The sequence below is a fragment of the Quercus lobata genome, chromosome 12 (genome assembly GCF_001633185.2).
Source record: "Quercus lobata isolate SW786 chromosome 12, ValleyOak3.0 Primary Assembly, whole genome shotgun sequence".
NCBI classification, from domain to species: domain Eukaryota; kingdom Viridiplantae; phylum Streptophyta; class Magnoliopsida; order Fagales; family Fagaceae; genus Quercus; species Quercus lobata.
Genome location: NC_044915.1, coordinates 37,326,766 through 37,354,732, shown reverse-complemented (window position 1 = coordinate 37,354,732; position 27,967 = coordinate 37,326,766). Strand labels below are relative to the sequence as shown.

Genomic DNA, 27,967 nt, shown 5'->3' with positions numbered 1-27,967 from the left:
AACCCTAAGGAATAATCCACTATTAGAATTGAAGTACAATTGAATGATATTCCACTATTAGAATTGAAGTGCTACAATTGAATCATATCCACGATCCTAATTGCTACCTACATCTTAACTCACATAATGACCCCACATTGCTTCAAGCTCTTTTGAACTCTTCTAATTAATATAGATCTTCCTTCTTGAATCCTATCCATGACTCTAAGTTCCTCCCCAAAGTTTTCTTCATAGCAAGCAACAATTTGTGTATGTTTTGTAGATGCGATAGCTTCAACAACTAATCACCAATAATACCCAGTGGCAGAGCCAAGAATTTAGGTCGGGGGGTAAGATTAAAAGACAAGATTGAAAGTAAAAAAATTAATTAATATTAATAACAAAATAAATAAACAACTATATGCTAATGTAATTGTTATACAGAATCTAACATAAAATGTAAACTTTAATTTATTTTTTCACACTTAGCTTAAAAGTAGTTTTATATTTTATTTTTTTAAACATTACTAGGTGGGACCCATTATTTTTATATAAGAGTTATAGTAGGTGTGTAACTGTGTAAGTCTATTAGTATTAGAGCATTCACATCAGTTGGGCCAAATTTTTCCGTCTATTTTACACTAAAAACCTACTTTTTTTTTATTTATTTTACACTACCATATTTCCAAAACACCCACATCAGTTTATCTATTTTACAAATCTATCCTACTTAAATAATATTATTTATTCTTTTTTTATTATTTATTAATACCTATCTATTATTATTATTTTCACTTCCCACTCTTTTTTTCAACTCTCTCACCTGATTCTCTCTTTCCCTCACTCTCTCCCTCACAGCTGCCTCACCTAGTCCATTGTCGCCGCCTCAGCCTTCGTCGATTTGGCCTCCCTTTTGCATTCGCCCTTCCTCTCTCCTTCGCCCCTCCCTCTCTCCTCCACCACTGACCCTTCACCTCCCACCCTCAACTGATTACAGCAATGGAAGATTTGGTGGCAGCAATGTAAGACCCGATGGCAGCAGATCGGGTGGCAGCAATGGCGGCAGATCCGGCGGCAGATCCGGCTCCGTTAGGCTTTTCACGTAAGTTTTCCGTTGAGTATGGTTTGGGCTGGGTTTTCTGGTGGGTTTGGACTGTTTTTGGGTTGGGTTTCCTAATGAGTTTTGATTGATTTTGAGTTGGGCTTTCCAATGGGTTTGTCTTGATTTTGAGTTGGGTTTTTTAATTGCTTTTCCGTTGATTTTGGGTTAATTTTTTGTTAATTTTGGGTTAATTTTCTGTGCTAGGTTGCAGTGTTTGGTGGTGGTGCTGGGTTTGGTGGTTGGGTGGTTATTTTCTTCTTCCTCTTCTCTTATTATGCTGCTGGGTTGTTGTAGACGTAGAGGAAGAGAAGTAGTTTGATAGAGGAGAGAGAAAAAATAGAATAAAAAAAATCATTTGCACATGAACAGTAACCGTGCATATATGCACGGTTATTGTTCATTTGCAAAGCAATTGTGTATATTTGCAAATTTTTACAAGTATTGATGTGGGTGTTTTTTGGGTTAAAATGTGCAAAATTAAGCACTCTTTGTACTTTGCACATTTTTGCAATAACTGATATAGTTTAAGGGTAAGAAAAGCTGTGATAATTGAAAAAAAGTCAAAGAAGCTAGTACAAAATAAATAGAAAAGTTCTTTATCCTAGGGGGCAAATAAAACATTTTAGTTCAACATGCTAGTATTAGAGAAACTTTTGAAAGTTCAGGGGGCACTCTCCCCCCCCACCCGCGGGTGGCGCCACCCAAAAAAAAAAAATCTTCAAATTCCTCTTTGTAGATCTGTAGTATATATAATGTTGCTTCCAGGCACTTCCTTTGCATGAGCTATTCTTGAATCTTTGTCTTGAACCTGAAAATAGATATTACAACTTAACGATATTTACAATTTGTCATCTTTTATCAAAAATCCTATAATTGATGATAAAAACATGTGCTATAATTTCTGGACCACCATATCAAAAAAGGGAATGGACCTTCTGACCCTGTTCGGTACGGCATTTGTATATGCCATTTGCTCACTCGCTGTTAAAAGGAAAGGCCAGAAGGGGTAATAGCTCATATCCCATCGACCATCTTTGGTATTTGATAAATATATTATTTTTATTTTTTTTTCTGTACATTTGCATTTATTTGTTTGTTCCTCAACTTGTCAAGGTGAAAAGGTAGAAGAAATAAATATAATATATATGTGTGGTTCATTTGAGTGAAATGAGGGACCATTGTCTGATCTACCATGAAGCATTATGAAACATCTCACATGTGAATCTTTTATATATTCCCATGGCTAAATCTGCATCAGGGAGCAGCATAAAATTGTGAAAGCAAAATTCAAAGAAAGAACAGTGCTTCATGGGTCCATATCTTCCACTTGAACATTAGAGAATGGTTTGATAAGGGATCCCATTAAGTATAAAATTTGGTTAAATTTCAAAATTATGTTATTTTAATCGCTTATTATTCTTATTATTATTATTATTATTATTTAATGTGAGATTTCGCGTGTATCTTAACGCAAACCTTATCCACCAATTTAAAAATTAAAAATTCAATAACAAATCTTTAAATAAAATGCACTTTAGAGTTTTAAGTTTGTGATCGCTTGTTAGGTTGAATTTAAAATAGTTTGCTTGAGTTAAGAAAGCCTGAGTTGGTTTTCCAAACAATAATTTTATACTCCTAATTTATTATAGACTTTGTAGTTTCATAAGTGAATTTGGTAGTAATTGTAACTTGTAAGTGGTATCAAATCTAGTCGATTTCCGTGGGTTAGCAACAACTAAAATAAATGATTGATGGGATATTTCTTGTGCTCACAATTGCGTTTACTATATATATATTATTTTCAATTTTATAACTTGATCAAGTGCAGCACTTATTTTTAGGGAGGAATGATCGCCTAAGCCCTCCAAGACAACGGTCAAACGTGACTCAAATGCTTGTTTTGTAGTAGTAGGGTACGAGATCCAAAGAAATAAATAACATGTAATCATGTGACCACTAGGTGTATAATTGTATAGAACTAGGAAATCCACCCGGAGTTCATGAGAAATACAAGAGATTATAAGAGAGCAAAACAACAAAAACAAAGAAAGAAACATCTCACTATCACTATTACATTTTATCAGATGCAATCATATTATCATATATGGTTGGGTAGGAGTGGCCAATGATGTAAGGGCCGTGTAGCCCTTTGTAGAAATCGAAAGGGCTCTATTTGACTAGAGTGTTTTTTGCATTTGATTTTGTTTAGTTTGCTTTGTTGAACTTGGTTTCTTGTTGCAATTTGGTGTATTTGACTATGTTTACAGCTGCCAGCTTTTGGAACCATAATTTTGGGTTTTAGGGGTATACTTAACCTCATGTCCCATTAATCTAATCAAAGATATAAACAGAGGACATCTTAACTACCATTAACTTCTTATACTCTTGTCTAAAGTTATTAATAATGTAAGTTTGAATAAGGGAATATAATATTTTAGTGTCGGTTAGTGTTATTTTACCACGCTATAGTAGATGGTAGGCAACCTTACCCCCTAATTTATCGGAAATGTTGATTTTCAGACTCAAACATGCAACCTGTTGTTTTTAGTGGAAGACACTTGTCATCGCATCAACAGTCTCTCTCTCTATTGTGAATTGTGATTTGTGTGTGAGTGTATATATGCGTACACGAACTTAAATTTGAATAAACTTCTGACATAATCATTTCATTGAGAACCTATATTATTTACATCTTTTTTGTAGTAACCCTTAATAAAAAATAGTAACCATTACTTAATGATAAATACTTCCTAAAAACAACTTTCACCAAATTGAACTCTTTCTTAGGAAAAAGTGACAACAAACCTAATTTGGAGGGGGGATGTTTATTAGACTGTTTAACACACTGTGAAATAGACTTTTCCCTAATTTGATGACAACTTCAGCTAAGTCACACTAATACTTAGCTTACTGTTTAAAATTAAATATAAACAAAACCAAGCCATATAAGGAGTGGTTCAATGGAAATTTGAGGTTGATTGGATTCAAACCGTGAAGTTTGAATAAACTTTTGCAGATTTTATACGAGGTTTTTTTTGCAGATTTTATACGATGCTTTTTTAGGGAATAAACTTTTGCAGATTTTTATTCTTTAAGTGGCAACTAATATTTTATATATCATTGAGACTCGTACTGCCTCCCATGATGTAAAAGAGGGACACCGTTCAAAGATAAAAACTAATCCCAACTCCCCCAAAGGCAAAGATTCCATAAGCCAATTATTTAATGACAGAACCAATTTTTCCTAAGCATCAAAGAGCATTATCCATTCATATAAGAGAAGAAACTCTAGAAATCAAATCATAGAAAGTAGAAAAAGAAAAGAAACTCAGAAAATCAAAATCATGGAAAGTAGGAAACAAGATGCTCGAAAAGTGGTTGGCACTCATGACCTGACCTGACCCATCCAAATGGGGCCACCCCTCCTATTTCAAAATCCAAATGGGCAACTTTCGGCTACAAAATAATGAATATATTTTATGTGCATATCCCTACTGTACTATCTTAGACCCGTGTACTTTTATATTTCAGTATTTTCTATAGTTGGTTTCAGTCATTTACAGATTAATATATTTGAAAAGATTGTAAAAACAACTATAATAGTTTGAGGCTTGAAGAATCTTAGGTGTTGAAAGAGTCCTGAAAAACTGAACAACCACATCAGGGAAAAAAAAGAGAGAAAAAAGTAGACTAGTTTGAGAACCCTCTATTTTCTACTAGCTAAATCTGCAAGCTTAATATATATTAATGCATTCTAATTCAATTGAAATGAAAATGGGTTTTAAAGTTTGAAGGAATACTTTTACTTATAGGAGTAGAACGACAAAGCTTCCCATTGAAACATATACATAATATAGCACAGAGAAGTTCCAAGTTCCAAAGTAGATGGGAAAAAAAAACCAGAGAATTCACAAAAAACAAAACATGACTTATGGAGATGGAGGCCAACCATAAAGTTCAGCATCTTCATTATTTCCTTCATAGAACCTCAGCTCAAGCTCCTCCAGCCTTCCCTCATCATCCCAGTAACTCTCATCATCCTCGTCTTCATCAAATTCTCCCATTTCACCAGCCACAAATTCCCATGCCAAATACTCAAAAGCATCCGAGGAATCCGAGCAATCATCCCAGTCATTCCTCTCGTAATGATCGATGACTAGTGGCCCCAAAACCTTTAATTTTGGGAACTTGTCCTTGAGGAACTTGTCGTCAAGTTTAACATCCCAACATCCTCTCAAATCCAAAAATCCAAGCTCAGGACAGCTTGATAGTATCTTGAGAACACTTGTGGTGCTGATAAGATGGTAAGCCATCTCAAGGTGCTTGAGCTTAGGCATTGTGGAGGCAATGGCATAGGCCTCATCATCCTGTAAAGGCTTGCCAGCTGTATCTAATGGGTGCAAGTTGCGGCACAGCCCCACAAGCAATTTGCAATTCTTCCCAATGGCCTCCAATGCTCGAGCACCTATTTTACCACAGTAGCTCACATCCAAGAATGTGATCATAGAGAGCCTACTGGCAATCTGTTCCACAATAGAATCACTCATCTCACTTCTAGGCAGCCGCAATGTCTGAAGGGAGCCAGCACTAGCAAATCCAAGAAAATTATAGCCAAATTACAATAATGCATAATGAAAAAAAGATTTACTAAATACCACTATAATTGCAGTCCTCAGATCACTTTGATTTCTTTTTTTTTTTTTTCAAATTGGATTATTTAAGTTGAAAAAAGTGGATTATTTTCAAATCCATAACTTGAAATAGTAAAATGCACAAGTATACTAAAATAGCATAGAAGCTTAGCTCATTGGTTAGTGTATTCTTCATTTTACTGAGGAGGCATAAATGAACCATAAAAGACTGTTTAGTGTAAATAAGGGGATTCGACCCAGAGCTAAACAGCTAAACCATAAAAGAAGGGGGGCAGATGCCACTTAGCCCCTGGCTTTTCAAGAACAAATGAACTTTTAGGAATACTAACGCTAAAACATGAATCAAAATGGAGTGTCTAATGAAACTGTGCAAGTACTTCGGCTTACTTTTTCGCAATGAAGTTGAAAATCATCTCAGTATGGAGACCAGAAACACAGAGTTTGCGCAGCGAACCACAGCTTCTAGTAATTAGCATCTCCAGCATCTGATCAAGATGGTCAGGCTGGCATCGATTACTCCATTCTTCAATATCTATCTCTTGCCAGCAATAAGGTCCCGTCACTGCTTTGCTCCATGATTTGCAAACCCTGGGAATCACTGTTAGTATCTCCTGGAGAGGAAGATTGCTGAAGATTAGCCCCAGTGCATCTGGTATTAATTCGTCCCACCGCCGATAATCACTTCCCTCTTCCATCTAAGCTCTGCCTCCAGATAATGAAAGACATCAAATTAAAAACCAAAAAACAAAACGATTAGTCCCTTTCATTAGGCATGGCAGTCACATTATGAAACTGCCAATAAGAATCTCTGATGAAAATAGGCCCTCTTTCTGACATTTTATCAGACCCACATGGAAAAATTTCAAATAACCAAGATTCTCACATCCAAATTATGGGCAAAAAGTAAAAAGCTACAGATCATATCAACAGTCATCACCAACAATCACATTCCTTCAACAACTGGTGGTAAAATATTTAATTTTATACCAATAAAGAAGAGGAAAAATAAACATATAGTCGTATAGTGTGTAATAGCCAGAGCAGAAAAATCCACAAATATCAAAGATTAACACTAGTGGAGCACCCAGAAGAAGAGTTCAAAGAAAAAGGACAAAAAATCTAAAAGATTAATCTCAGTAGAGAAAACAGGGAAACATTTTCAAAGGTTCGATAAAAACAAAGCAAAAGCAAAAATTTGAGGAAAGACAAGAAATACTGAAAGTCTACAGATCCATCAATACCCAGGTGAGTTAAAGAGCTAGAAATTTATAATATATTGGAAAAAGGAAATAACTAGAAGATATAAATTCAAAGAAAAAAAAAATCATAACTAGAGAGAGGAGGAAGACAGAATATGAACATAATTCAAGTCATTGCATGTAAATTACAAAATCAACAATGGCTAAAACCCTGCTTAGTTGCCGAGAAAACTTGGTAAAAGAAGTGAAAAATCAACTTTTGAATCCTGGATTTTTCATTATTTCCTAACAAAGAAACAGAAAGGCCTACTGAACTGAGACTGTAGAGAGTAGCTCACTCAAATCAGAGGTACTGAACTTTGAGATTGTGGAAACATACTCAACATCAATCATGCAAATCACAGACAGATTCAAATTCATGTTCTTTTACTTAGATATCTCAGTTGACCAAAAGAAAATGAAAAACAGTGAAAAAAATGAACATACTAGAGTCACACCGAAAAGAAGTGAGATTTTGCCATAAAAGATTTTTGGCTGTACTACTTTGGATCATGCAGAGACTCACCAGTTTATGCTCCTCAAAGAGAGAGGAAAGAAAGATAGCTAGTACAAAACTAGCTAGGACAAAGCCATCAACCCCCCACCTAATCGCAGCTTCAATACAACCACCACCACCAACAAACAAGAAGAGAAAAAAAAACCAAGTGTGAAAAATTATGATATTACAGAATACAGAACCAAAAAGAAAGTGTTTAGATTTATACCTGTGAGAGAGAGAGAGAAAGAGTGTGTGTGTGTGAGAGAAAATGAGAAGGGAGTAACAATAATGGGTAGTTTTATTGTGACACTCTAAAAGAGTCAAAATTGGTGTTTATGACAAGTTTTTTTTTTTTTTTAAACGTCGGTATCATAAATTTATGTTTTCATGAATAATAGGTTGCGGTATGACAGGGGCAGTAAATATTGTCTGTGACTCTGTGTGTTTAATTTTGTGTGCGTGTGTGTGTGAGTTAGAGAGAGAGAGAGAGAGAGAGGAGGGAGAAGAAGGCACCGACACGTCTAAGTAGTGTGGAAGAAGTTAATGTTACAGTTAAGAAGTCTTCAAAGTTCAAAGCCTGTGTAAAAAAGTCCATACGAGTTGTACTAAAAGGGGGTTACTCTTTTCAACTGGGGTTGAAAGTTGGAACTAGAACTTGGAAGTGTGAAGACTAAGACTGTTGACCATAGGAGTTTGAACTTTGAACCTGCAGGTTCCAATGCTATCCTTCTGGATCCAAGTGAGTTTGAACTTTGAACATTCATTCCTTTATGTAACACAGTTGATTTTAAGTACTTGTATATTGTTATTTTAATTGCCGATTTTAATGATGCATTATTTAGTGAAAAAGGTTTTGTATTGTATTTTTATTGTGAAACGGATAGGTGTTTTGGAGCCTTTGGACCACCCCAACCCCATATATCACATCCATTACAAAATAATTGTACCCTTTCGGAAGGCAAAAAGTTTTATACAAATCCTGTCTCATTCATCGTATCCTAATTGATTGGTGCCAGTAGTTACGTCTTGATTGTGATATTAATAAGAGATTTTGTTTTTGTTTTTGTGTTTTTGCTGAGATATTATTAATTAATTAATTAATAAGATAAAACTTGTATGTGCCTATGTGGCACCATGATGTGCTGGCACGACCTTTGTGAGTTAAGATCCGCAACATGTGCTTTGCCTTGGCGATCCAATCAAACATTTAATCTTATTCCAAAACTCAAAGAAAGTAGAAAGTAGAAACCTTAAACCTTAACATAAGTAGATTAGAATCAATTCAGCCAAAAAAAGAAAGAAAAAAGATTAGCATCCATGAATATCTGGATACAGGTGTTGGTGAATTGAAAATTCTGCTAATCAGTGAACATGTTCGCATCATGTCATTAGAACTAACAAAATCTTATCCGAATGCAAGGAAAAAGTCTAGTGCCACAGAAAAATGCACACCTTGTGCCATAACTCGCCACATGGCAAGTTGTGGTTGATGAAAAGATAATGTGGGGACACTCTTCCACCAACCACAATTCGCTATGTGACGAGTTGTGGCACAAGTTGTGCATTGTAGTTGTGACATTTGGACTTTCTCTTAATGCAAGCCCATATAATATAGTGACCGTTAGATTATCTAATCATTTGGTAGGGATTGATGGCTAGATCTTTCCATTTTGAAATCATGCTATATATCATGTCTAATCGGCATAAAAGACTTTCTCAGAACTGAAACAAATCCTTCTTATTCCTTTCTTTCCTAGTTCCTACACAGGATTGTTAAAAAAAGGTTTTCTTCCACCCCTCATTCCTTAACAAGTACACTGAACATCATGGGATTTATGTCAATCACTGTTTAAAAGAAAAAGAAAAACTGGGGATCATTAGTTAATATTTGGTCTCAAATTCAACACCACCCCCCCCCCCCAACACACACACACACTCTTTTCTAGAAAGAGTATGGTTTAATTGGCAATTAGGATTGAACTCGCATGGTATTTTTTTCAACTAAATTGATAGCTTGCATTGTATTAGGTCTGACTTAGAAAGAATCCAATTGTTCAACACAATGCTGGAAACGAATCAATGTGTATGGATAAGCATGTTAGAGTGAGGGGTTCACATTTGTAGCTGGGGAATCTTTGAGCTTGCTTCAGTTCAAGCAGGAAAGCAGCAAAACTTAGTACAATGTCTGCTACTCTGGATAAAAATATGTACTAATGTAGAAATTGGAGGTGACAGTATTCGTTCCTATATTCCAACACTTTTGGCAGGGGGAGTGACTGGTGAGTGTGAATAGTTATAGAGCATCTTTGTGACAGTAATCATTCACCTAAAAGAAACAAATCTGACTCGCGTGAGTGAAACCACAATAAAAAAGATAACATGCCCAATGAATGAGCCTTAACCTAAAGGACTCCCAACGTCAACTGGGTACTAGATGCTGATGAGTACGCAGTACACGCTGTTTCGCTTAAACGAACATATAAACAACTAAAAGCAATGCTTCACTCTTCACACCCAATCTTTTATATTAGCAAGCCGGAAGTGGGACTCCTTAGTTAACATTGAATTTTACAATTGGCAGTAAAATATACATAACAAGTGGGAAAAAAAAGTACGGGCGCATCACCGAGTAACCAGGTTAATTATTACAGACAAATGAAATGAACGACATTGTTGATTCAATCACCTCGACAAGCAGTAAAGTTCAACAAACGTGCGAAAATAGTTATTAAATAAGGATATGTTTATAGTTTTTGAGGGATATGTGTTGTGTATTTCCTAAAAAGATGATCCCATGAATATAGTTTTTGAGGGATATATAATTATATATCATATGCTCCTAAAAAGATGATCCCATCAAATTTAACTGTCTAATGCATTCCAGGAATGCCCTGATTTCTTAAGGCATTCGGTGAACCATGATGTTACAAATCCTTGTTTGTTTAGATACTACTTTTTGAGGTCCATGAATAATAGTAAAAATAAATTGAATAGTAAAATAATTTCAATTTTTTATTTTTATCCAAACGCATGCTTAATTCAATTAATAAAACGATTATCCCTTTGTTTTTCCAAAAGAAGAAGAAGAAGCAAGGAAAAACCATCCACAATTAAATGGATCATGGAGGAAGAAGTAAAATCCATTCATATTAGTTACCGAGTAACTAAAAAAATTGGAAATCGCTTTGAAAGGTTTGAACAAGGCTGATTTCTTAGGTGCATTTCCCGCCACATCAATGCAATCCGTACTGGATTTCCGAATCTCACTATAGTATGCAGCCGCAGCTTAGCTTAACACAAATTTGTCTACATAGATAAGGATATCTATCTCATTAACTAATCAATAAATGTCGCCAAACTTCCATTATCTGTGAAATATTTATAGCAACAAAAATGCATAAAAGATTAAAAAAGGAGGAGGAAAACACAATTCATCCCTACTACCATAGGTACATTCTGTGTTTATAGTTGCATGAAACCTGGTGAGCTTAACTTTTCTTGTTTCCACAGCAAAACACCCACGCTACTCCCTGAGGTGTAAATGAAAACAAACAATAAGTATGAGTAATGACATTAAAAAAATATCACATTAAACTTTTACATGAAAGGGGAAAAAAATCATTTACTCATCAGAACCAAACTTAAGTAACATGAATCTAAAGCTATAATTGACACTTAGTTTGTTTTTTTTTAAATAATAATTAGCAATTAACACTTAGTTATAATTCTAATGTGCAAAAACAAAAAATCACATACTTTCATATCATAGTCTAGGCGTTTCCCATTAAAATTTATTAGTTTTTTTTTTTTTTTTGAGAACTTAAAAAACAGAAAAACTTACAATACTTTTTTTAGTACTTACACTCAATGAGTTGTGAACCCATGACTTCACCTTCCACCCCACACTTGGCAGAAGTGCCGCTTGAACCAAAGCTTATTGGCTTAAAAGCTTACAATATTTAGAGAAATGCACATATTAACAACACCAGTGACTATTCACAAAGAGAACTAAAGCTCAAAATATTGTTTTAACAGGTCAAACAATCTATTTAGTTCTGATGTCAGGTATTCATTTCAGAAAACTCAAAAAAATGTTGTTCACTGTAATTTAGCAAAGATGTCCAAGCAGCATCCAAGGATGAGGTAATTCAATATCCGAAGCAGCTGATAGACTTATTTTAACTTCACAAAAAAATCAAAATAAACTCTACAATTCCCATGATGGAACGTTCCCAAATCATGACAACCTCATCTCACATGGGCCAGAAGCCTGTCTTTAGCATTTTCTTGTATGGATTTGTCATATAAATTCAACCAAGTTATATAAAAAAGCTAGCTGTAAGGCAATATCATGATCACCAATGAAAGATGAACATCATAATGTGATGTTTTCCATCTTCCTACCCAATGAAAGGACAGATCACTCAAGGGTATCTTCAAGATTCATTCTTGGCCACTAGGTCTAAAATTGTTAACTGATGGCAACAAACCCAGGACTAGAAATAACATTTGCTTTAATATAAAATAAATAAATAAAACCAAAGTGCTGTGTATTCAAGAGTTAGGCCCTTTTGGATATACACCACTGTCAGTTTCTTTTAAGATCTTCTCCCCTCTCCCTGTGTGTGTGTGTGTTAAAATACTTAGTATTCTCAAAAAAAAAAAAAAAAAAAAAAAAAAAAAAAAAAACTATGCAGCTCATGCATCCATACAACACGCTAAACCCTGAGGTGTAAATGAAAAAAAAAAAAAAAAAAGTGAGATAATAATGACATTTAACAAAATTTATATTAAAAAAAAAAAAACATTTACCATGAAAATAAAATAATCTTCAATTTCCCATCAGAAACCAGACTTTAGTGGCATTAATCTAAAGCTAAAATTGACATTTTGTTATAATTCAAATGTGCAAAGCATGAATCAAGTAATTACCATGTCATAATCTTGGAATTTGCCATTAAAAATGGAAGTTTTTTGGTTGAAAACTAAAAATTGAAAACTTACAATATTTATAAAAAAAAAAAAAAAAAAAAAGTATATTGATAAATTACACACACAACTAATGGGTTGAGGACCCATGACCTCACCTTCCACCTACACTTTTGAGAGGAAGTGTCATTTGAGCCAAAGCTCTTTGGCTAAAAATCTTACAATACTTAGAGCAATGAACATATTAACACCAGTGCTAAAATCGTACAATACTAAAGTGATGAACATATTAACTCAACCAGTGACTGCACAAAGAAAAATAAAGCTCAAATATTGGTTTAACAGATCACCATTCTATTTACTTCAGACGGTAGCCACATGTCTAATGGTAGGCATTCATTTCAGAAAGCTCACATATACGTTGTTAACAGTAATTTAGCAAAAACGTCCTAGCAGCGTCCAAGGATGAGGTGAGCACATATCTGGAGCAGCTTAAAAAAAAATTTAGCTTCACAAAAGCACCAAAATGAACTCTACAATTGCCATTGTGGAACTTTCCCAAATCATGACAACCTTATCTCACATGGGCTAGACGGCTGTCTTTGGTATTGTCATGTGTGGGTTTATAAGATGGGAAATGTTAATCAATGCCCTTAGGGCATTGGTTTAGGAACCATTTTTAGAAACATTTTATTGGAAAATGATAAAACAATTGATTTTTCTGACAACTTTTTATATTTCTCATGAAAGTGGAGTTAAAACTTTCCTAATTTGGTTTATTAACAATTGCAAGGGCACCTGTTAACATGATCCTTATAAGATTTACATAATAAAGCTGGCTGTAAGGTAAAACCATGATCCCTTGTTTTCTATTTTCCTACAAAGTTCTCAACTGAATGAGAGGGATAGCTCAGTCAAGGGCTTCCACTTAGAAGATTCATCCTCCTGGGCCACTTGCTCTAGAATTGTGACTGATGGCAACAAATCCAAGACCAAAACAATAACATTTGCATATGAAGGTCATGTGCTCATACATTATGTTCATGGCCTGACCTTACTCTCCTTACTTTATAGACGGAGGAGATGCTATTTGGTCTAAAAACCATTGGCAACATCAAAATTATGTTACAAGTTGCATCAGCCTTAATAACATGCCAACCTAAGAAGCACGGACACTTAATTTGGGGGAACATACCCGTGTTGTACCGGTGTTGTAACCGCCGTGTCATGTTAAAATTTTTTAGAAATTGCTCATGTGGCCATTTTGTACCCGTCTCGGTGTCCATCTTCCTAGATGCCAACACCTAGAAGATTCTGCCTGGGAAAACTTACCATGAGCCTTAAACACTACAATTTCATGATTATCAATGAAACATGGAATAACTTTTAACGAGTATAGGAATGTCTATAATATTTGTATTAACCATGTGCACATGAGTGTTTTCTTACTACAGACATTCTAATGAGCTCAGTGCCAATGGATGGCAATAAAGTCATCACTAAATTCATACTAAATTAGAAAATTTGACTACTTATGGATGTGAGTCAGAAACGTAACCAGAAATTTCTCAAACACATAGTACATAGACATGTTCTGGAATCAGGATATAGAACATTGACCAAAAAATGTCAGCAAGCATGCTTAAAAGAGGATAAGCTTATAAGAAAGCACTTCTGTTCCTTGCAATCAAGAACACGTTGCCATACATTTGACTAGGATAGTACTTTTGGCATGTATATCAGCCTCCATCTTAGGCTAACAAAGACTTAAGTGAAGGGGACGGAAATAAAGCCCTGGTGCTCAAAAAGGCCTTCCTTGAACTTCTTCCAAAGTGACTTGGATTCAAAGCTTACTATGCTGTGAAAAACATATACTAAAGCTCCAGTCTAACAAAAGATGACATTAATCTATTAGATGGACGATGCATGGGCAGTGACAAAACAAATTCCAAAGTGCCATAGTTGGTCTCATGACGATTCCTCTGAAACACACTAACAAAATTAAAAAGGAGCACTTTGATATGTGGGTCTAGCAAAAGAAAACGAAGGGCAAGGGAATAATTCTAATGAAAGAAATTTGAATTCAATGATGGGAAAAGATGGAATTTACTTATAAAAGAATAAATAGGGCAAGGTGGAGTAGATCCTTGGCCATAAGGAGGATCTTGAGCCTAGGCCTTGAATACTACTACTAAACATACAACATTGCAGCTATTAATGTCATTTTGATGAAACAAAGTTCTAAAAGAAGAAAGGCATCAATTATTCTTTGTCCACAAAATTTAGAATACTTCCAATGGCACATAAATATACGGAAATTTGGGGTTTAAAAATGTAATACTACAAAACTAGACAGGTCCATTAGCTTTTTTCTTCGACATCTTAGCCAAGCCAAGTATGTTGTTGAAAATAGGTATGGGGGTGAAAAGAGAATTAGATGAACAGGAATCAAAATCAAGCAACTCATAAAAACCCCAATTCACTGAACATAAGAATCATCTTTCAAGCTAAAAAATGAGATGAATTGTATCAAATCTTCAAGCTCACTTTTCCCTTTATTATGATTTATTCTATTCCTTCCAATACCTTAGATGCTCTGGCTCACAACCATCTAAAGAATTCAATCAAACACATGCCGAAATTGATGTCTCTTTCAATTTATGCATGAAAACTAATTACTAATTTGAAACAAACTAAAAGTCTAGCACAAATCCTTGCAACATGGACAGCAAATCAATTCAAATAACCAACCTCAAGTTTTTATAAACCCCATAAATTCCTAATCAATCAAGCAAAAAACCTAAACCCCATAATTTCAAATCGATATAAAACACTATCCCAATGGTTCATAGAGAGGAGCAAAAGCCATACCATTTGATGAGCCAGCCAAACAGAAAATGCTGCATAATGGGGACTTTCTCTAAGACCTCCACTTTATACATCTTCAGCAACCCACTATTCACTTTGTTCCAAGTAGGCACACCGCTAATATCATCCAACAAAGGCGAATGCTCCGCGAACAAACCCTTCTTCACCTTCTTCACAAATGCAATGCAAGAAATGTACAGATACTCCTTATTGAAATTCTCCAGTATATCATCATTATGAATAGATTTCGGCTTCATGTACCGGTGATCGATCAGCTGTGACGAGCCGAAGATAAACGGCAAGAAATGATAGTCATCGAGCCCCCAAACGCCATGAGAACCAGCAGGCTCCAAGCAATAAACCAATTGCAGTTTCCTCATCAATTCCAGGTACTTCACGAAAACCCTAGCTACCACGGCCTGGTAATCCTCCTCCTTGATGACTCCCAATCGAGCCAAGCAGTACAGCCACGCCGCGAAGTTGGTCTCGTGGCCGGTACCGTAATCGATTCGGCTCGAGTTCCCGAAGCTATCGGTGAAGTAAGGGACGATCTCGATCGTGGCGGATTGGAGATCGGCCGGGAGGAACTGGAGCATCAGCGAATCGCTGGTTTCGGTGAGGCGGCTGTGCCAGGTCCGGTACGAGAGGTTGCCGTAGCGAGCGGTTTGTTGAGCCGGAGGGATTTCGTCGACCCATTGGATTAGGGTTTCGAGAATGGAGACGATGGAGTTGATGGTTTCGGATTGGTGGCAAGGGTCGGAGAGTTTGTGGGAGCGAATTGACTCTGAGAGAGCGACGACGAAGCCGAGGAAGTTTTTGCCGGAATCGGAGTTCTGGAAGTGGTTGAGATCTTCGGGGGATTGGATTTTTTTGGCTGGGGTTTGGAAATGGTAAGGTGGGGAGACGAGTGGGACCTTTTGGGAATGTGGGACCGGGGCGAGGATTATGGCTTGTTGGGTGTGGCTGCTTGGGGGGAGGTTGATCGCCGGAGCGCGAATTGGGCGGTAGTTTGGAGGTGGGGAGGTGTCGGACCATGTGGGTGGTGGTGCGTAACTGGTTGGGGCGCCGCAATTGCAGCAGGTTGCGGCGGTGGTTGTGGTGGTGGTGGTGGTGGAGGTGGGTGAGGATGGGGATTTGAGGGGTGAGTGTTGGTGGTCGTAGTCGTGGTCGTGGTGATGGTGGTGGTGTTGGGGGGGTTCTTTTTCCATGGTTTTTTGTGGGAGCGGGAGAGGAAGTGGGACTCTGCGGAATGAAATGACAAGTGGTTTGAAGGTGGCGGATTTGATGCCACGGTAGCGTTGTGGGCTGTGGGACGTGATTTATGAAGGAATGGGGGTGAGCTGTGACGATGTTGGGTTGGGCTTGCGATTTGGTGAAGATGGGTACTGAAATGATGACTGATGAGTCAACAGGATTCAACAGAGAGAAACTAGAAGGGACAAAAGCCATACAGCCTTCGCACTCAAATAGTTCTCTAGCTCTGGCCCAAGCCCACTTCCTCTTTTTCTGTAAAAGCCCAAGGGTGGGTCTTTAATTTGATGAATTTTAAATTGTAAAAAAAATAAAGATGCTAAAAATAGGACGTTGGAATTGATATTTTGACTATAAAAATCATAATACTTAAAATTCCATAAACATAAAATTACAAAATTGAAGAAAATTATGGTTATTAGACTAAAATAGCATAACATTTAAAATCAGACGGTTTGCATAAAATCATGTGATTCAGCACTAGTTCTAAAAAAAACCTACCAATTTTTTTATGGTTTACTCGGTTCTTTTGCAAATATGGTATTTCTTTCAAATCAACTCAAAAATTTGTACTTTGCCTCGCACTTCACAGTTTTAAAGTTTTCTTATGTACGTAGGCATTGTAACAAGGTTGTTCACTCGCTTGTGAGGCGAACAAATATTTCTCCCCCGTTGTTAGTCTGGATAGAAAATATTCTACCAGCCGTTGAACTTATATTTCAGACTCATTTTAATAGCCTTTCTTCTTTAAAAAAAAAAAAAAAAATTGTAGGGTTTATTGGCTCAACCATATGTTTGGTACGGTCCCATTACTATGTATGAAATACAAAAGCAAGATTATAAATTCAAACCATTAATAGGGTTGGTGTAGGTGAAGGCTCTCAACCAACTTGTTTTAATTTATAAGTCCTCAATTTTTCGATAGCATCATCATTGCTAAACTGCAGTTTGACCTAGTAAGAAATCTATTTGACCACAACTTGCTTGGGCTTGTCCATGGGGAGTAGGAGTTTGTTTCTTTGTTTTCCTCTAATTGAATACAGTAGAAGTTGATTGCATGTTGGTCATATTAATCAAAAGTCTCAAGATATAAATTTTTTTTTTACATCTTTTCTTCAATAATAAAAGTATTGTTATAAATGGATCTATGTGAAAAATAATATAGCTCTAATCACAAATTGTCAGTTGTGATAATAATAGTAGTTAGGTTTGCTTGTTGACATACAATATAAGTCCTTCTGAATCTTCTCCCATTCTTCTATCTCTATATTCTCTGTTTTCCAATTCTCTTGTTTTTATTTTTATTTATTTATTTATTTTTATGTTATGTTGTCTGGTACAGGTTTTGACACGTACGGTTAAATATGGTTGACTCACAATAGATGTGTGGTTTTAATATTTTTTTTTAATAATTTTATGACAAATGAACAAATACATTTCTTTGAACCATAAAACTACTTTTAGCGTGAGTTACAGCTGAAATCTAACCATGTTTATGTCTACGTTTTAAATAGTGGGTCCCGTTTATTGTTTACGAGACCCGCAAGTACAGAATTTGGCAAAATAAATTTTAAAACTGGGTCTTACGAAATTATTCACACATTTAAAAATTTTTTTGGTATAGTATTTTCGGTTTTCAGTAATAAACTGTATCCAAATAGACCCTTAGAAATAGAGATTGAATTTAATTTGTTATCTTACTAGGAATTGTGCAAACACACCACAAAATGTTACAATAATGGAGGGGTTAGGCTATTAGCAGTCAAAATAAAATAAAATAAAATAAAATACTATATGTGAATCCACCCCACTAAAAATAAACCTATTTTGAAAATATTATAGTCTTTATTGTGTTCCTAGATTTTCTTTTGAAAAGTACTATGTTTATAATATTTTTATAACACTTTCACAACAAATTATAGGTGGTTAGTTGTTATTGGTTCTAATTTGAACCTATCCCTAAGATTACTTTTTACCCCACCAATAACAACTCTTAACACATTGTCACTTAGGATTTGTTGTCAAAATATTGAGAACATAGCATTTCTCTTTTCTTTTTGACCAATTAATAAAAGGATGATACTAGGAATATTACACCATAGAATTTACAAATTAATGAACCATCAATCACAAAATATAATTCAAATATTTATTTATCAGTTGCTAATTTTACAAAATATAGCATTTGTATACAAATATTATAAAATATAATATTTGTATAGTTTAATATCAGTTGCTAATTTTACAAAATATAGCATTTGTATACAAATATTATAAAATATAATATTTGAATAGTTTAACTTGTAATTCAATTCTCAGCAAAGAATAAAAAAATAAAAAGGTTTTGTAACCCAATTGACTAAAAGGGTTCAAATCTAAGATTTAAATCTTGATACAGTTAAAATGTATGTACAAAATCAAGTAGCTATAAAAAAATCAGTCTTTTAGGTGTGGTTTGGATAGGATGATTTGGCATTTGCGTTTTCTACGTCTTTTTTTTTTTTTTTTCAAGCCGTGATTGTTGACTTTTTTCTGTGAATAGTGAACCTATGCATGGGCGGCTCCACTTGAAGCCTAGGGGGTTCAAATGAACCTCCTGAATTTGCCCAAAAAAAACTATTATATATCATTTAAAATTTTTTTATTTGACCCTTTAAAATAAAAATTTGAACACTTTGAACTCAAATTTTTTAAAAACTCAACTAAAACAAACTTGAATATGATACTCTTAATAATATCTTGGTCTTTTTAAATACACACATAAACCCAATAACAAACTAATTTGATCAAAATATGGAAAAAATAAAAATAAAATAAAAAGTCCAGCAACAAAAGTAGAAATTTGTCAATCTCAAAGTTTAGAAAAAAAAAAAAAAAAAACCATGTTAGATCTTAAAAAATTTGAAATAAATCAATCAAATAAGAGATTAATGGATGAATAATTACTTGACTATGTACATTAAAAGAGATGTAGATCATAGGATTGATAATAAAGATATTGTGCAATGATTTTAAAATATGAAACCTTATGTATTTGGTTTTTTGTGTGTGTGTGTGTGATGTCAATATATTCAAGTTTTCTTTTGTTTTAAATTTTCTATAATTTATATTTCTTATCGACCCCCCTTAGAAAATAATTCTAGAGTCGCCACTGAACCTGTGCACTGTTTACAGGACCCACAAGTTATTAGGAGTTATTAGGTTATTGACTTTCTTAATTCTTACTAACAATTTACTATATATAATTAAAAAAAAATCATGATAAATAAAAAATATATGTGTGAGGATTTACTATCATTGACATGTTCTTACTTGAAAGTCTTTAGTCTCACAAAGCACTAATTTTTTTTCCTTCAATCGGCTTTAAAACTGTGTTTCATTTTTCAATCTCTCTAAAGAACATGATATGCTTTATATAGAAGCTTCTGCCACTTGACAGTTCTATTCTTAATTGAATAGTAGTCTTGGACTTCTTGTGCAATACATATTCAATTAGAAATAGGATTCTTTTGATGCTTGCATGGCAAGCGCAAAAAAATCCTATATGGGCTAGACTTCAAGGTGCCGTGCACCTTCCAACACTTTTGAACGCGTATTATCCTTTTAGTGGGTCCAGTGCACATTGGCCTAAGCATATGATTTATTTGACTGGCAATTCATTATTTACGATGGCTGAGGACAAATCTTCTCTTGCCCAAAAAATCTTCCTTCTCATTTTCAATTCTGCTTACTTGCTTAGGCCTTAGAGGGAGAGAGAAAATGGTTTCCCTAGCTTTTACAGAGAAACCACATGCAGTTTGTGTCCCCTACCCAGCTCAAGGCCACATAAACCCCATGCTAAAGCTAGCAAAAATCCTTCACTACAAAGGCTTTCATATCACCTTTGTAAACACAGAGTAAAACCATAAGCGCCTGTTAAAATCCATAGGTCCCGACTCTCTCAATTCCCTTCCCTCCTTTCAGTTCGAAACCATTACAGATGGTCTTCCTGAGCCTGATATTGATCATGTAACCCAACACATATCATCCCTATGTGCCTCCACACAAAAACATTGCTTAGCTCCCTTCAGAAACCTTCTTTTGAAACTAAATGACACCACTTCATCCCATGTCCCTCCAGTCACTTGCATTGTTTTTGATGGTGTCATGAGCTTCACTCTAGACGCAGCAGCTGAACTGGGCATCCCTGATGTTCTTTTCTGGACAACCAGTGCATGTGGGTTCATGGGCTATGCTCAATACCGCCATCTCATTGAGAAGGGTCTAACTCCACTCAAAGGTATTGAATCAATCAATTAAAATTAGCATCGACTTCACCACATGCCTTATTTTAGTGGGGCACTCTATTTATAAAATTGTGACCATAATTCACCTGAAAAGGTCACCTCGGATATTATACAACATTATTGTGGGGCCAAAGAAAGTGTAGCCCCGGCCCAGGCCCAGTTTATCTTAAGGTCTGCAGCCCAAGCCGAGGAGAGCTATTGCCGAGGACGACTTCCTCCTCGGCACTTCATTAAATGCCCAAAGAAAGGAGCAAGCTGAATATAGCGGGCAGGGCCAGGAAAAAGCAGCCAACACAATAATGCAGAATTCGGCGTCTGACAGACCCATGCCCATGCCCATGCGCCTTTCCAGCAACTCCCAACCACTCTAGGTATGGGTCGACTGGACAGGCCTGCACCCCAAAAGTAGAAATCAACACGTGGACACAAAAAAAGGGGAACGGAACACCAGTATAAAAGGCGAAACAAACAAAGATATAGGGGGGAGGCCAAGCCCGCCATGTAGTGTTTCCCGTAAGAACTACAACTAAAACCACTCACTTATGCCCAGGTCATACCTTTCAAGCCCACTCTCTACAAATGATATTGTGGGAGGCCTTTTTACTTACGAATCCAATCTTATCTTGGAGTTGTTACAAATTGAGCCCCTATAATTGGCGCCGTCTGTGGGGAGGTTTGTGTCTTGGCATAGGCGATGGTGTGGGACAATACCCTTGTCATTTCTACCAGCCAGTTACAGCGTGCTAACGTAAAGTTTCGTTGGGGGCTATGATTCTTGACTAGGGGCTACACTTTATAGCGTCAGCCACGCAGATGGGTCAAGGGGCTCGGCCGAGGATCTAATTCCTCTAAAGCCAAAGCCCCATAAAAGAAAAACTACAAGTTTTGGACAGAACCAAGGCCTTGTATGGTCCTCGGACTCAAGCCTCTGGGGAAACCAACTACTTGGACGAAAAACTACAAGTTTTGGACAGAACCAAGGCCTTGTATGGTCCTCGGACTCGAGCCTTTGGGGAAACCAACTACTTGGACGAAAAACTACAAGTTTTGGACAGAACCAAGGCCTTGTATGGTTCTCGGACTCAAGCCTCTGGGGAAACCAACTACTTAAAAGAAAAAGCGCAAGTTTTGGACAGAACCAAGGCCTTATATGGTCCTCGGACTCAAGCCTCTGGGGAAACCAACTATTTGGGCGAAAAACTACAAGTTTTGGACAGAACCAAGGCCTTGTATGGTCCTCGGACTCAAGCCTCTGGGGAAACCAACTACTTGGACGAAAAACTACAAGTTTTGGACAGAACCAATGCCTTGTATGGTCCTCGGACTCGAGCCTCTGGGGAAACCAACTACTTGGACGAAAAACTACAAGTTTTGGACAGAACCAAGGCCTTGTATGGTCCTCGGACTCAAGCCTCTGGGGAAACCAACTACTTGGACGAAAAACTACAAGTTTTGGACAGAATCAATGCCTTGTATGGTCCTCGGACTCGAGCCTCTGGGGAAACCAACTACTTGGACGAAAAACTACAAGTTTTGGACAGAACCAATGCCTTGTATGGTCCTCGAACTCAAGCTTCTGGGGAAACCAACTACTTGGACGAAAAACTACAAGTTTTGGACAGAACCAAGGCCTTGTATGGTCCTCAGACTCGAGCCTCTGGGGAAACCAACTACTTGGACGAAAAACTACAAGTTTTGGACAGAACCAAGGCCTTGTATGGTCCTCAAGCCTCTGGGGAAACCAACTACTTGGACGAAAAACTACAAGTTTTGGACTCTCGGACTCAAGCCTCTGGGGAAACCAACTACTTGGACGAAAAACTACAAGTTTTGGACAGAACCAAGGCCTTGTATGGTTCTCGGACTCAAGCCTCTGGGGAAACCAACTACTTAAAAAAAAAGCGCAAGTTTTGGACAGAACCAAGGCCTTATATGGTCCTCGGACTCAAGCCTCTGGGGAAACCAACTATTTGGGCGAAAAACTACAAGTTTTGGACAGAACCAAGGCCTTGTATGGTCCTCGGACTCAAGCCTCTGGGGAAACCAACTACTTGGACGAAAAACTACAAGTTTTAGACAGAACCAATGCCTTGTATGGTCCTCGGACTCGAGCCTCTGGGGAAACCAACTACTTGGACGAAAAACTACAAGTTTTGGACAGAACCAAGGCCTTGTATGGTCCTCGGATTTAAGCCTCTGGGGAAACCAACTACTTGGAAAAACTACAAGTTTTGGACAGAACCAAGGCCTTGTATGGTCCTCGGACTCAAGCCTCTGGGGAAACCAACTACTTGGACGAAAAACTACAAGTTTTGGACAGAACCAAGGCCTTGTATGGTCCTCGGACTCAAGCCTCTGGGGAAACCAACTACTTGGACGAAAAACTACAAGTTTTGGACAGAACCAAGGCCTTGTATGGTCCTCGGACTCGAGCCTCTGGGGAAACCAACTACTTGGACGAAAAACTACAAGTTTTGGACAGAACCAAGGCCTTGTATGGTTCTCGGACTCAAGCCTCTGGGGAAACCAACTACTTAAAAGAAAAAGCGCAAGTTTTGGACAGAACCAAGGCCTTATATGGTCCTCGGACTCAAGCCTCTGGGGAAACCAACTATTTGGGCGAAAAACTACAAGTTTTGGACAGAACCAAGGCCTTGTATGGTCCTCGGACTCAAGCCTCTGGGGAAACCAACTACTTGGACGAAAAACTACAAGTTTTAGACAGAACCAATGCCTTGTATGGTCCTCGGACTCGAGCCTCTGGGGAAACCAACTACTTGGACGAAAAACTACAAGTTTTGGACAGAACCAAGGCCTTGTATGGTCCTCGGATTTAAGCCTCTGGGGAAACCAACTACTTGGGCGAAAAACTACAAGTTTTGGACAGAACCAAGGCCTTGTATGGTCCTCGGACTCAAGCCTCTGGGGAAACCAACTACTTGGACGAAAAACTACAAGTTTTGGACAGAACCAAAGCCTTGTATGGTCCTCGGACTCAAGCCTCTGGAGAAACCAACTACTTAAAAGAAAAAGCGCAAGTTTTGGACAGAACTAAGGCCTTGTATGGTCCTCGGACTCAAGCCTCTGGGGAAACCAACTACTTAAAAGGAAAAGCGCAAGTTTCGGACAGAACCAAGGTCTTGTATGGTCTTCGGATTCAAGCCTCTGGGGAAACCAAGTACTTAATGGAAAAACTACGTTACAGGGACCTTGGAATCTATCCGAGGAGAACTCCCCATTAGTAGTTCGCTTAGTCCCTAAACTGCATGGATTCCCCAGTCTACTCTCGGATCCTCAATACCAAAGGAATTAAGGCGATACAGAGCAATATGTTAGTAAAACACAATCAAAGTCTCTCACTGCTCGGCAGCCCCCTTTCTCGGAGGGTATATTTAACATTTATTGTTCTCGGGCATTTGTTTTGCGTGTATCGCACAGCGCTCGGCCGCTATCTCGGTTAGTTTTATTCGTTAATTTATTGAGAACTACCATTGCTATATTTGATAATGTCAATAAGTTTAAACTAGTAGGGATATGTTTTAAGACGTGCTTCTGCTCTAAGTATCATTAAAGGCAAGCATATATTTAATATTCATGCACAAAGCAGTTGTTGCAGAAAAACAAAGTATTTAGAAAGAAATAAACTCATCTTTTATTAAGACAAAGGAATAGTACAATGTACAATGAAAAGCTGAAATAAGCTTACATTAAAGCTAATTACGTAAGTAAAAAAGAAAAAATACAAGAGAGTAAAGATAAATCCGAAGGAGAAGCACAGAGGAGAGGTTGGCTACTGTGCCAAGATGTTGACTAAGGGAGCCATTCCTCAATACTTTTACATGCCCATAACTCAGGCAGTAAAAGAACCCGACGAGGGGCCTGCACCTTCGAAGAAAAGGTGCAGGGAACCCAACTTGGGGCCTGCACCGTTGAAGAAAAGGTGCAGGGAGCCGGAAGTCGAGGAGTCCCCGCAAAAATTTGCCTGCGACAAGGCAGACGGCGCTGATGGCGGAAATTCCTTCTTCTGACATACTAAAAATCTTGCATGACCAGAACCTGCTTCGGATTTTGACTGAAAGAGGGAGAAGTACCATCTTCCCCCTGTCAAAACGGGGGATTGGCTTGAATCTGTGCCATCCTTGTCCGTACCATATCACCTTGAGGATTCGGTGTCTCTAAAGCGTGCGAAGATCTTTCATCCCCATCCCAGCCTCAAACATCTTATTTTGAGGCAGAGGGGTACTAGAACTAGAGATCGTGGATATGGAAGAAGAAGTATGATTCTGAAGGGAACAGGAAAGTTCATGTGTAAGGAGAATGACCCTCTACCCTATTTATACACGGAGCAGACCGGTGGCATTTAACTTGTGCAAATTTCCAAGGAACGCTACGGACAAGGCGGACTGGGCTCAATTTCCAACCTCATCCTCAGCCGTAGGATCTGAAGATCCTCGTGAAGGCGCGCCTCGAGTACCGAAATATCAAAGGGCTCCGCGCGAATGAAAAATAAAGGAGCGTCCCTTGCTTTGGCACGACTTCCGTGTAAATGGAAAAATGCAAATATTAATGGAGTGCAAAATCGGAGCAGGCTATGATGTAGACCCAACATTATCAAAACCCTCCTCCCCAACTAAAAGTCGGGCAGCAGGCTTTTGAGGGGTTATTGTGGGGCCAAAGAAAGTGTAGCCCCGGCCTAGGCCCAGTTTATCTTAAGGTCCGCAGCCCAAGCCGAGGAGAGCCATTGCCGAGGACGACTTCCTCCTCGGCACTTCATTAAATGCCCAAAGAAAGGAGCAAGCTGAATATAGCGGGCAGGGCCAGGAAAAAGCAGCCAACACAATAATGCGGAATTCGGCGTCTGACAGACCCATGCCCATGCCCATGCCCATGCGCCTTTCCAGCAACTCCCAACCACTCTAGGTATGGGTCGACTGGACAGGCCTGCACCCCAAAAGTAGAAATCAACACGTGGACACAAAAAAAGGGGAACGGAACACCAGTATAAAAGGCGAAACAAACAAAGATATAGGGGGGAGGCCAAGCCCGCCATGTAGTGTTTCCCGTAAGAACTACAACTAAAACCACTCACTTATGCCCAGGTCATACCTTTCAAGCCCACTCTCTACAAATGATATTGTGGGAGACCTTTTTATTTACGAATCCAATCTTATCTTGGAGTTGTTACAAATTGAGCCCCTACAATTATCATCCTCTCCATTTCATTCATTAAAATTATATATTATTAATCTATTTTGCAGTAAAATTTTAAATAACGTGACTTTCTGTACATTTTTAGATTTATAAAATTTAACATAAACCATGTAATTGATCCATTTCCGGATATTGTAGTACCAATATATTTCCTTGTATGAATTTTTATAGTAGTTTTTTTGATATTGATTATGCAATTTCTATGTGCAGATGAGAGTTATTTGACAAATGGGCATTTGGATACAATCATAGATTGGATTCCAGGAATGAAAGGTATCCGTTTGAGGGATCTCCCGAGCTTCGTTAGAACCACAGACCGAGATGGTATTATGCTGAATTTTGCAATGGTTGAAGCCAAGAGAGCTCAGAGAGCTTCTGCTGTCATCTTAAATACTTTTGATGCTTTAGAGCATGAGGTATTAGAAGGACTTTCAACCATGTATCCTTCTATTTACTCCATTGGTCCCCTACAACTTCTCGTAAATCAGATCCCTGATAACAATTATAAATTGATTGGATCAAACCTTTGGAAAGAAGAAGAAAGGTGTATCGAATGACTAGACAAAAGAGAACCAAACTCTGTTGTTTATGCGAATTTTGGAAGCATCACTATCATGACAAGCAATCAATTAATTGAGTTTGCTTGGGGACTGGCAAATAGCAAGCAAGCATTCTTGTGGATCATAAGGCCTGATCTTGTAAGAGGTGACTTGGCTGTTCTTCCTTCTGAGTTCTTAGAAGAGACCAAAGAAAGGGGTCTTTTAGCAAATTGGTGTTCTCAAGAAGAAGTTTTGAGTCATCCATCTATTGGTGGGTTCTTAACTCACAGTGGATGGAATTCCACACTTGAAAGCATGTGTGGAGGAGTGCCAATGATCTCTCGGCCTTTCTATGGTGAGCAACAAACCAATTGTCGTTATACTTGCATTGAATGGGGCATAGGCATGGAGATATTGAGTGATGCAAAGAGAGGTGAAATAGAGAGCCTTGTTAGAGAGCTGATGGTGGGAGAGAAGGGGCAAAAGTTGAAGAAGAAAGCTACTGAGTGGAAGAAATTGATAGAAGAGGCCACTGGCCCTAATGGGTCATCTTTCATGAATTTGGACAAAATAATTAATCAAGTGCTTCTAGCCTCAACAAATTAGGTTTTAGTAGACTAATTAAGGGGTGTTTATAATATGCTTATAGAAGCTTCTTATTGTAACTTATTGTTATCCAGTTCCTTTCTTTTATTTTTTTCCTTTGCTAAGATCTAAGAGCAACCGCATTAGGGGTTGCAAAAATGTGTAAAATGCAAAAAGTGCTTAATTTTGCACATTTTAACCCAAAAAACACCTGCATCAGTTTTTGTAAAAATACGCAAATATACACCACGGTCTTGCAAATGAATAGTAACCGTGCATATATACACAGTTATTATTCATGTGCAAATGATTTTATTATTATTTTTTCTCTCTCCTTTATCAAACTACTTCTCTTTCTCTACGTACGACTACAACCTAGCGTGGCAGAATAAGAAGAAGGAAGCATAAAATAACCACCCAACCACCAAACCTAGCACCATAACCAAACACCGTAACCTAGCATGGACAAAACTCACTGGGAAACCCAACCCAAAATCATCACGGACACACTACAAAATCATCAAAATCATTCTAAATCTAGATCCAAATTCATCAAACCTGTAGGAACCAAGTATAAGACTTCTGGGCCTTAAATCACTTGGGCTCACAATTTATTTGTAGTGGGCTTGAGGATTTCCTACTATGGGTCGTTCTCGGCAGAGAGACTCAAAGCAACACTCAGTTGATACTCACTCACTTGGTTGTTTTCTCTTAATTTTTCTGAACCCCTTCTTCTCTCAATTTTCTTCTATTTATACCCAAGGTTAGTGGGGAGATTATGATTACAGTCACCGTTAGTGCTATTGAAGGTCCAATATTATCTAGTTA

General features: G+C 37.4%; 2 protein-coding genes and 1 pseudogene across 7 annotated transcripts; 1 reads left to right on the top strand and 2 right to left on the bottom strand.

The window, feature by feature from the left end:
* Positions 1-4,821: 4,821 nt before the first annotated feature.
* Positions 4,822-8,008, bottom strand: LOC115971827 (F-box protein FBW2). 5 transcript variants are annotated; one of them, XM_031091895.1, is made up of 4 exons: positions 7,697-8,008; positions 7,498-7,586; positions 6,121-6,459; positions 4,822-5,668 (listed from the first exon to the last, which is right to left on the bottom strand). In XM_031091895.1, the coding sequence occupies exons 3-4, from the start codon at positions 6,426-6,428 to the stop codon at positions 5,011-5,013; spliced, it is 966 nt and encodes a 321-aa protein (XP_030947755.1). In that variant the 5' UTR covers positions 6,429-6,459; positions 7,498-7,586; positions 7,697-8,008; the 3' UTR covers positions 4,822-5,010. The 5 variants fall into 5 exon arrangements, with proteins under 5 accessions (XP_030947755.1, XP_030947753.1, XP_030947751.1 ...); XM_031091893.1 differs by having other exon boundaries at positions 6,121-6,439; positions 7,697-8,004; XM_031091891.1 differs by having other exon boundaries at positions 6,121-6,435; positions 7,697-7,986.
* Positions 8,009-10,703: 2,695 nt separating this feature from the next.
* LOC115971197 (serine/threonine-protein phosphatase 2A activator) lies at positions 10,704-16,614 on the bottom strand. 2 transcript variants are annotated; one of them, XR_004087255.1, is made up of 3 exons: positions 15,271-16,614; positions 11,333-11,419; positions 10,704-11,000 (listed from the first exon to the last, which is right to left on the bottom strand). XR_004087255.1 is itself a non-coding variant. In XM_031090953.1 (2 exons), the coding sequence occupies exons 1-2, from the start codon at positions 16,473-16,475 to the stop codon at positions 10,994-10,996; spliced, it is 1,212 nt and encodes a 403-aa protein (XP_030946813.1). In that variant the 5' UTR covers positions 16,476-16,611; the 3' UTR covers positions 10,704-10,993. The 2 variants fall into 2 exon arrangements, 1 of the variants encoding a protein (XP_030946813.1); XM_031090953.1 differs by lacking the exon at positions 11,333-11,419 and having other exon boundaries at positions 15,271-16,611.
* Positions 16,615-20,277: 3,663 nt separating this feature from the next.
* LOC115971196 lies at positions 20,278-27,160 on the top strand (annotated as a pseudogene).
* The last annotated feature ends 807 nt before the right edge of the window (positions 27,161-27,967 follow it).

Coding starts and splice junctions, on each gene's coding strand:
- LOC115971827 (XM_031091895.1), bottom strand. CDS start 6,428: ATGGAAGAGGGAAGTGATTATCGGCGGTGGGACGAATTAATACCAGAT. Junction 5,669..6,120: donor TTCAACTTCATTGCGAAAAA/GTAAGCCGAAGT, acceptor TGGATTTGCTAG/TGCTGGCTCCCTTCAGACAT.
- LOC115971197 (XM_031090953.1), bottom strand. CDS start 16,475: ATGGAAAAAGAACCCCCCCAACACCACCACCATCACCACGACCACGAC.